We start from the raw sequence: 10,147 nt of genomic DNA, 5'->3' as shown, positions 1-10,147 counted from the left end.
CGGAAATGAGTCACAAGCTAATCTCAAACGTGACCGATGAATGGTAGCGGTGTTTATAACAGTTAGTGAGAAATTCCAGTGTTCCGCTTTGCCCCACTTTCCCTAAGCGAAACTACCAGGGTTAAACTATCGGAGGCTGTCTGAGTCCGGGGATAAACATATATTAGAATCAACCATTCCTTTAAAACTTGTTCATGCGGCCTTCATTTATTAATCTATCCGATGGTAGTGGTTTTCATTGTGGCAGAAAACTTCACCAAGGTCACTACCATCTTTCGTGGCGGGGCTGCTAGAAACAAGCTCCAATAGCTCAGTTGGTTAATGCCTGACTTCGTGAACGAAGAATATGCAACGCTGGTTCGGCTCGGGGTGTGCGCTTGAGCAACGCATTATAAGGGATGCCCTACATTCAAATAACTCCCCGCCGACAACAAATGGAAACTTCACTCTGTCATTTCCCGACTCTGCGTTAGTGGTTCAACGCTTGTACGAGTATGCAAAACTGCCAGAATTAAGGTCTCAAAGGAGCTTTTCAAGTCCGAGGATATATACAGTAGAACTCGGTTAATCCGGATTCGGTTAATCCGGATCTTCGCCTAATCCGGATGAAATTGGAAGTACAAATGATTTGTAATCTTTTTCTTAAGAAACAGCTTCGGATTATCCGGATTATTTAATCCGGATCTTCGCCTATTCCGGACAAAAGTTGCGCTTTCTCTATCGCTTTATCCGGATTTTCCAGACAGTTTTGCCATTTTATGCTAAAACGTAACGTGGCTTATTGCGAGAAATTTCTTATCTATTGTTCCGTTAATGTGAAGCAATAAATTATTGCGGATTTCTTCTTTTCATGAACAGTAATCCCTCCTAACGCAAAATTCGTGCGCAAATGCCCAAACTCGTACTGTAACTTGAAAAGATGTCGGTGGAATTTTCGGCGATATGTCGGTGATGTTTTTCCAATAGAAGACTTTGTTTGATTTTTTGTAAGTTTTCCAAAGAAACTCGTCTTCCGTAACTGTTTTCAAAAGTTTTGAGTGACTACAGATTATTCCGACACGCATGTCTGAAGATATAACTTTTGCCAGTGTGTTCTTGCGTTAGACGCAGAGTCTACAAATACAATCGTTTTACATGCATAGGCTACTGCATTTCAAAAGAATTCTATCGCTAATATGGTGATCGCGCGTCTCGGAATTGATAGATGACCACACTAATGCGTTCAATTTCGGTGATTTTTACCGATACCCTTCTATCTAGGTAAGGTCAGGCTTGATAAAAACCGTCATCGGTTAATCCGGATCTTCGCCTAATCCGGATGGAATCGCCGGTCAAATCGAATCCGGATTAACCGAGTTCTACTTGTATTTAATCAAACCAAGTATGTAATTTTAACCGGTAACAAAATCATAGATAAAACTTGGACAGGCTGCTTGTTCTAATCTAAAGTCTAATATAAACTGGTATCACAGTTGACGAACATGCAAGCCCAGAACATCGCCCAGCCTCATGGGCGAAACACGGTGTCTATCGCTGTCAATTCTTGCTACAATCGGCTGCCGAGAAGCATACAGTTGGTGGGATTGTCTAAATGATTAGCGAATAGCAATTACTCGCTATACTAGTGAGGACTCAGTCTTGTGCTAGCAGCCAGGAAGAACGCTCCCTTCTTCACATCACATATGCTTGTTAGCAAATATATTAGTACATAACAAAGTAAAAAAAACACGTCGGCAACTCTGGCGGAACATTCGAACACTATCTGGGCAGTTGGGCACGGAACCCAGATAGAAACTCCATTGTCGGCCTTCGCAAGTCACAACAACTCAATTGTTACCAAACAATCCAGCTCAATGTCTCTTGGAAGGGTTTTTCAACTTCTGTGATGCTTGATATTGCAATTGATAAGCCATCGGATGGATCTTGAAGCCGAACAAGCTGATAACGAGAAAAACTTTGTAAAAATCTTTAATATTATGCAGTAAAATTCGTCAGTTCGTCGCTTTTTTCTAATTTCTTTTGAGGTATGTAACGAATTACACGTATTTTACTGTACCAGTGATGGTCGCCAAAATATTCTCTTCCGGTGCACGCTTTGCTGATGCGATTCACAGACAGTTCTATGTTCAGCGGTACTTTGTAGATGAATCAATTTACGGACAACCGTTTGTTCGAACTTCAACGAAAGTCACCGTTCTCACTTCTCATATGTATCCTTCAACTCGGAAATTTAAAAATAAATAGAGGTACTACCGTACCAATTACTAAAATTGGCTCGTTGTTTAATCAGAGGTAAATATCGTTTTATAGGTAACAATAAATTTATGAAAGTTAGATACTGCTAGAAAGCAGCTCGTGCATTTTGCACAAAACTTACCGGGCCACAAATTTATTAGCAGGTTGTTTTGGTCTATATTCAGGGTGAACCATGAAGAGCATGTGTGGGAACCCTGTGCCGAAATAAGCCCCATCCGTGTGGTGGTGCCGGGATGACTTCGGGGTGTACACATCTTGACACTTGGGGCAGTAGAGCTTCACCATGGCTTCCCCAGGTACGTCAGAGAGACCTTAGTGATGTAACAATGGCGTCACAAGTGGTAGTACTGTATATGATGCACCCACCAACACAATAGTTTTCACTGACACGCACACGGCACAATTTAAAAACATATTATACACTTTGGCAAGGAAATACTACCAATGCAAGACTTCAAATAAAAGAAACAAAACAGATATTTCTACAAAAATGTGACAAATAATTTTGGAGTAACACTAGACACTGACAACTTGACCATACACCAACCATTGGTGCAGCTTGGCAAGATATTATCACTCTGCCAACTTTGGTGACCGGTCCTGCATGAAAAGCCTCTACAAGTACGGTAATCATTAATCAAGTATGCAAAACCACCAGGAATAACCAATCAAAGGCGCTGTAAGTCGGAGGATAAAGATTCAAACCAAACCATTCCAAATTTGCAAAGTTTCGAAAATTTGCAAAGTTTTAACTCTTTTGCAACCACGCATGTGTGGCTGCATCTCAGGATTTTTGCCATGACAATTAAGGACGTGCCCATACGCTCAAGGTAAACAGTCTTCCAAGCAAAATGTGGCTTTAGCCACAGTCTAATATTTTTGACCGTTTTACCTTGAACATACAGACACGTCCTTGCGACTTCTTGGTCAACAGGGTAAAAATACAAAGACATATTCAAATGCCGTGGTTGCAAAAAAGTTTAACTCATTTTTCTAAAACAAATAATCTTCATATTGTTATTCATTTTATGCACTATTATACTATGAGTACAATTTCTAACCAATTGGCAGCATGGGTTGATTTTCGCAATACACTCTGGAACAGTGGCCGAAATCTCCTTGTTGATACTTTTCAAGCTGAAAAAGTTAATGTATGACACGACTGTTTCTTCATGTATATAACATTGTAATTGTATGTGTATGAAAGTCATTGAAAGTGATAGCGCTTATTGCAAAGTATACATGAACTAAACATACCATCTGTGCGATTCCTCTATTAGTTAATATGTATCGTGCATGTATCAGCCCATATAACATTTCTGCTGCTTGTTCAATTAAATCAGATTGGTTAGTGTTGTCTTCTAAATCATCATCAGGCTCCAAATCTAGTATCATGTCCAGTGCTTGCCTGTATATTTAAGTGCATTTTGTGTCATCACAACAGCATTTGTACTAAAAAATTGAAGTAGTATTTATTTGTAAACCTTTCGATCATTTGCAACAACAAAGGTGATGAAATACAAGCTACATTGATAGCCTAATATAAAATCAAATTAGATTAACTACCAAAAAATCTTATGGGTTAGTCAAGCTAAAGTCTACTTCTAAATACCCATTGTCAGGCATTGTCAGTGTTGCAAGATGTTTTTCACTAAAAATAGTATATATTCAATCGAAGTTGACTCAAAATAATAGAAAATAAAAACAATCAATAATATCAACACCTGCAACTGTCGAAAATTCTCCACAACTGGGAAGGCTAACTAGCCAAATTGTGAATCTAGTAACACTTGAAAATCACCAGACATTGCCGGTTTTTTTCAGAAATTGTCGGACATTGGAAATGGTTATCAGAACATGATGTTAATCCTCACTTTAATAGTAACCCATACTGTAATTCGCAAAACTGGTCCAAATTGAAGTGGCAACTCTGGTAATGCCAGAAAAGGCTTGACATAGCCCAAAAAAAATGTGACAATACGTACCTGACAATGGGTATTATAGATACTGAAGCTGAAAGCTTGATATGGAGTTTACAATCAACCATAAAAGCAATACAATCTACCATAAATTTTCAGCAGACAAAAATAAATTTAAAACCACTAATTGTATTCAAACCAAACCTGTAATGAGGGACTTGCTCTCCAAGTCCAGTCAAATTAAATTTATCTTGAATATAATCCTCATCGACTTCACAAAAGAACTCGTTTCCTCGTAGTCCACAAAACCAGGAAATCCATGAAACTTCTTCTGAAGAACTCATTATCAGTAAGTTGAATATCAAACAATTCTTTGCTTTTCCAAATAAAAATAGTTTCAATAGGATTTTTTTGCAAAATAAGTGAAACGACACTGATTTAGGATATACGTAAATTATGTATAGTTAATTGAAAAAGGTAACTATAGCATCTGAGGTTACAATTTCCAAGTCATAGGCATTACAATTTAGCAATTACAATTTAGCCTAATACCGTAGGACTAGTGAAGTCCATGTTATGTTTGAAATCTTTGATGTGGGTAGCCAACTTTTAGAATAAAGCCTTAATGGCTCGACCGGTGCCCTAGGTTGTTCAAAATATTTTGTAACATTCACATATAGCCTACAGTTCAGTTCAGTTTATTGTTTTGGTGATGATAAACAAGCCCTACAACCCTACACAAACTGCTTCTACCCTTTTCTCGACCTTTGCTATGTTGACGTGTATTGTTTTGATATGATGGTCAGAAATAAAAACAACTGAACTGAACTGCTGTAGCTGAAATCCTCTTGAGATTGAAAGTTCAACATGATTCAACAAAGCAAAACCAAACAAAACTTCCAAGTTCCAACAAAGACAACATTCTCGTACGGAATTAATCCGCAACTGGGAGTGATCCGAACGCGGATTTGTTCCGTTTTACTATTAACTTGTTGCAAAGAGAGAGAAATAACTTTATTTGCCAATCAGAATCTATAATAATACGGTACCGTACACGATAAACTAACATCACAACATACAATTTATAAAAACAGAGGAATGTATAAGTACGTTTAGTGTTGAATAATTTACCTTTTTCTCGACCTTTGTTATGCTGACGTGTATTGTTTTTGATATGATGGTGTTACAGACAGTCGTTCTCCAAATGAAACGTCACATAAAACCGTTATGGTCTACTTAACCTAGCTGGCGTCTTACGACAAGGAAATGATTAAAAAATGAGCAGAGATTGCAGCATACTTCGTAAGACTTGTAAAACATTGCACAAACCATTTCAACACCTGTGAAATTGCATAACAATGTTTATCACTGTTACGTCACAGAAGCTGGTTACCTGCAGTTGAAATATCTCAAGTCAGTTTCGTCATTATAGAATTGTCGTTTGGAAAGGTGGTTGGTCGATATTAAAACTGTTTTGCTGGTGCTTACCAACTAGACAAAATTTCCGTTTTTTATCCAAGTAATTTGTATTGTGGTGACAAGTTTTAGTGGTGTATTGCGTTGTACTCCATTTTCGACAGCCTGTTGGCTATTTTTTGCTGAAATACAATTCTTGATAGACGTTTTCAGAAGAGTATTTATTTTTTTCCGTGTCATTGCATACAGACGAAAGGATCCAGGAATTTTATGTTACAACTTTCCCACGAAGATATAATGGTTTACCGTTGTGATCAGATGGTCAGAAATACAAAAACAACTGAATTGAACTGATTGATTGATTGATTGAATTTTTATCCTCGGACTGGGAAAGCTTCTTGCAGAGCTTAATCCTGGCAGTTTCGCATACTTGTAGAGGCTTTGAATCACTGACGCAGGCCCGGTCACCGAGATTGACAGAGTGAAGTTTCCGATTGTTAAAGTCTTGTTGCCGGGGAACTATTCCATCCATTAGATGCCGCTGAATGGAGAGCAGTCCTTAACGTGCGTTGCTCAACTGAACCTGATTAGGTTATAGCAGTGAAAGACCATTTGGTCATCTAGTCAGCTGCTTCCAGAATCTCATACAATAATCGAGATGACACTTCAGGACCTACTAACTCAAGCTGAAACAATGTGCTTGATAACAATGATGTTATTTTCTGATTGAGTGTTATGAGCTATAAATTATATTATTACCGTATTAAACATTTATTTCAGACCTTAGGATCCATAATAAAGCGAAAAAGACAATTCAACAAATTCACTTATTAAAATACGTATTTTGTTTGTAGTAGTGATAAGAGAGCTGTTTTCAAATATTTATAGTTCTTCTTTGAGAAAATGAACTATGTGCATGATTGTGAAGAGATCCAATCAAAACAAAAAACATGTGAGGATCACTGGATCAGGAAAACTAAGGTCGTGAAATCAATACATCTCAAAACAGATTCAAATTCAATATCGAATGAGTTTTTCTGCAAATCAAGATACTGAATAACACAGTCATAGTTAAAATAAATAAAAGTTGTAAAAATTGAAAGAAGTTATGCTGGAGTAGATGAACTTTTTATTTCATTCCAATACAGAAAAATGATTTTTTTTTAAAGTAGAAACACTTTATTGACAAACTTGTCTTTGAGGCAGTGTTGCCATGTAGCCAGCATTCCTGCCTGGGTAAATGCTAAAGTAGGCTACCGTACCTATTCTTCCCCACAAAGTATAAGACTGATGTAGAGTAGACCAGAATACCAGACCTTTTGATCTTTCATAATCTGATTGAATTTTTGTTTTCATACATTATGTAGCAAGGTGACTTAGCTTCAGTCAGTTTCTTTTCTTGAGGCTGTGATTTGAAGCCAATTTGTTGGTCAGAATAAGTTAAAAAGCTTTTTCTATATAATACAGTATTGTGGCCCATATAACTAACACATGCAAATATAAAAACATTTATTCCTTTTGTCTCGTTTGTGTTAATAGATAGTTTCCAACAGCAATTTTTTGTCACTGTGTGAGCAGAGTGTTTAATTGGGTATGATGATTGATAAAGGGTGGACAAGGTTTGTTGTACCGTAGTTGATTCCACACGTTTTTATGACTTGAGTTTTATTTATGTATAGTATGTGAAACACAATTGGTCACAGAAAGAACATCTCGGCAGCATTAATGCACAATTTATGATATTTTAATTGTTCTAAATTTACATCCATAAATTGCAACTTATGGTACCATTTCAGCCAGCACTTTCATATAGGCTAATGTTGTTTGCTCCTAATGCAGGCTCATCATCCTGGGCATCTTTAAATGTTGCAAGCCTTTTACAATTAAATTGATAGCTATAGGGTTTTTTAAACCTAAGGTCTCAAGCATAACTTTAGCTTTAACTTATCTATTTTATGTCTGCTGAGAAAACCTCAAAGCTACCGGTATCAATTCACTGAACAAGGTTTGCGACATTTAAAGATGGCCATCATGTTTCCATATGTTTGTTCCCATGGACTCCGTTAGAGGGGGGGCTGCGGGGGTGATTACCCCCCACCAATCGGAGTGGGGGGTAACTAATGCAAAATTCCCCCCCCCCCCCCGCTAATGAAGAGATAAAAATTTCTTTTTAATATATTTTTAGTTTTGTGTTTTATTTTCATGTTTTTATTTTGTTGCACAACTTTTGAGGTTTTTGCTTGGAAACTGACTCGCAAGACAACGCAAAGTCATCTATGGCTAAACTATGTATCCTGTCAAAAATATACGCATCACAATGCGCTTTGTGTGACGTCATAGTTTCTCACTGCTGCAAACTGTTTAATTTCGCTTTTACCAAGTGCTCAAGAATGAAACCTCTACAGTTGCACTGTTTCAATGTTTTTATATTTTCGGTTGTTGTAAAAGTTAATGCATTTTAGCTTTTATTTTATATTTTTCTGAATTGATTGTAGGCCTAGACCCTTACCGTGTTGTATTATATTCATGCAATTGTAATTAAGTTATAGAAACCTTTGACCTTAACGCTTTTGATCTTTTAAATCTAACCATTTAGCGTCTGAAGTGCAAAATTTGGAAGACCTGAGCCAAGGAACAATACAGAGAGAAATTTTTTGCGTACGTCCCAACCTTTTCCAGTTAAAATTGTCTAAAAACCTCAAAAAATGTGGTAAATGTTAAAGAGCTTTTGCTCGCGATTTCAGATTTGTTGAAATAATTTTTTGATTTTAAATTGTGCTGAAAGGCAAAAATTTTGCGTCTTTGGCGCGAAACATGTCGCCTACGACGCTGTATAAAAAAACTGAAGCTTTCAATAATGCGAAGGAGGGTCTGGGAAGCGACCTCCCAGAAGTATATGTGATTCGATAATCCAATAAGCCCCCTGTCGATGTCAAAATATCGTTCCCGCCCTGCCTGAATTACCCCCCCCCCACTCTCAGGAAGTGTCCGGAGCCTCTGTTTGTTCCCATATATATATCCTAGCATATGGAGAAATTTTTATGTGGTAAATTTCAACAAAACTTAGGCTTTGTTTAACATCCGCCCTGATAGCTCAATTGGTTAGCGCGTCACTTCTGGAACGAAGGAGCTTCAAGATCAAGCGGCGCTGGTTCGACTCTCGGGGTGTGCGCTTGAGCAACGCACGTTAAGGACTGCTCTCCATTCAGCGGCATCTAATGGATGGAATAGTTCCCCGGCAACAAGACTTCAACAATCGGAAACTTCACTCTGTCAATCTCGGTGACCGGGTCTGTGTCAGTGATTTAAAGCCTCTACAAGTATGCGAAACTGCCAGGATTAAGCTCTGCAAGAAGCTTTCCCAGTCCGAGGATAAAGATTCAATCAATCAATCAAATACGAAAGCGCAACTGAAACCACAAAACTAGGAATGACTAAGAAGATATGTGTTACATCAACTGAAAAGAGTGTGATTAAAGCATAATTGCTCGTAATTTGTTGTGTTTCCAATGTCATCATACAGCAATAATACGGGTGCAACCTAGTTCGTACCCTGAACAGTTCGTACCGTCAATTCGTACCCTGAAAAGATCGAGAGAAAAAATTAAAAAAAGTCAAAGTTGCTGATTGCAGTTTAATTGCACAAAGCCGAACTCGCTGATCGGAGTTTCCGCAAACAAACTCGAGGGTTAGGGTTAGCGGAAACTGCGGAAAAATATTTGCGGAATCAGTTAGGGTTAGAGCATAGATTACTCTATCGTTAGGGTAAAGGTTAGTGGAAACTGCGGAAAAATGTTTGCGGAAACTGCGATCAGCGAGAGTTAGAGCATAGATTACTCTATGGTTAGGGTAAAGGTTAGCGGAAACTGTGGAAAAATGTTTGCGGAAACTGCGATCAGCGAGGGTTAGGGTTAGATCATAGATTTCTCTATGGTTAGGGTAAAGGTTAGCGGAAACTGCGTAAAAATGTTTGCGGAAACTGCGAGGGTTAGGGTTAGAGAGCATAGATTACTCGATTGTTAGAGTTGGGCCGAGTTAGGGTAAGCGGAAACTGCGGAAAAAAGTTTTGCTGAAATTGCGATCAGCGAGGGTTAGGGTTAGCGCATAGATTACTCTATGGTTAGAGTTAGGGTAAAGATTAGCGGAAACTGCGGAAAATGTTTGCGGAAACTGCAATCAGCGAGAGTTAGGGTTAGAGCATAGATTACTCTATGGTTAGGGTAAGGGTTAGCGGAAACTGCGGTTAGCGGAAACTACGGAAAAATGTTTGCGGAAACTGCGATCAGCAAAGATTAGGGTTAGAGCATAGATTAGTCTATGGTTAGGGTTAGTGGAAACTGCAGAAAAATGTTTGCGGAAACTGCGATGAGCAAGGGTCAGCGTAAGGGTTAGGGTTAGCAGAAACTGCAATCAGCGACTTCGGCTTTGTGTTATCTTTTTCTCGATCTTTTTAGGGGGAAAGTTTTAAAATGTTTGCGGAAACGGCGATCAGCGACTTCCGCTTTTTTTAATTTTTTCTCTCGATCTTTTCAGGGTACGAACTAGGTTGCATCCAA

The 10,147-nt window shown here is 38.2% G+C and overlaps 1 protein-coding gene across 1 annotated transcript; it reads right to left on the bottom strand.

Moving 5' to 3' along the window:
• Positions 1 to 1,687: 1,687 nt before the first annotated feature.
• LOC145785511 (casein kinase II subunit beta) lies at positions 1,688 to 4,586 on the bottom strand. The gene is made up of 5 exons (XM_082597164.1): positions 4,380 to 4,586; positions 3,514 to 3,664; positions 3,318 to 3,393; positions 2,378 to 2,567; positions 1,688 to 1,938 (listed from the first exon to the last, which is right to left on the bottom strand). The coding sequence occupies exons 1-5, from the start codon at positions 4,517 to 4,519 to the stop codon at positions 1,851 to 1,853; spliced, it is 645 nt and encodes a 214-aa protein (XP_082453290.1). The 5' UTR covers positions 4,520 to 4,586; the 3' UTR covers positions 1,688 to 1,850.
• Between the last annotated feature and the right edge of the window lie 5,561 nt (positions 4,587 to 10,147).

Source organism: Aplidium turbinatum, chromosome 16 (assembly GCF_918807975.1).
Source record: "Aplidium turbinatum chromosome 16, kaAplTurb1.1, whole genome shotgun sequence".
In the NCBI taxonomy this organism is placed as follows: Eukaryota; Metazoa; Chordata; class Ascidiacea; order Aplousobranchia; family Polyclinidae; genus Aplidium; species Aplidium turbinatum.
The sequence above is the reverse complement of the archived record's forward strand: the minus strand, read 5'-3'. Positions and strand labels throughout refer to the sequence as shown.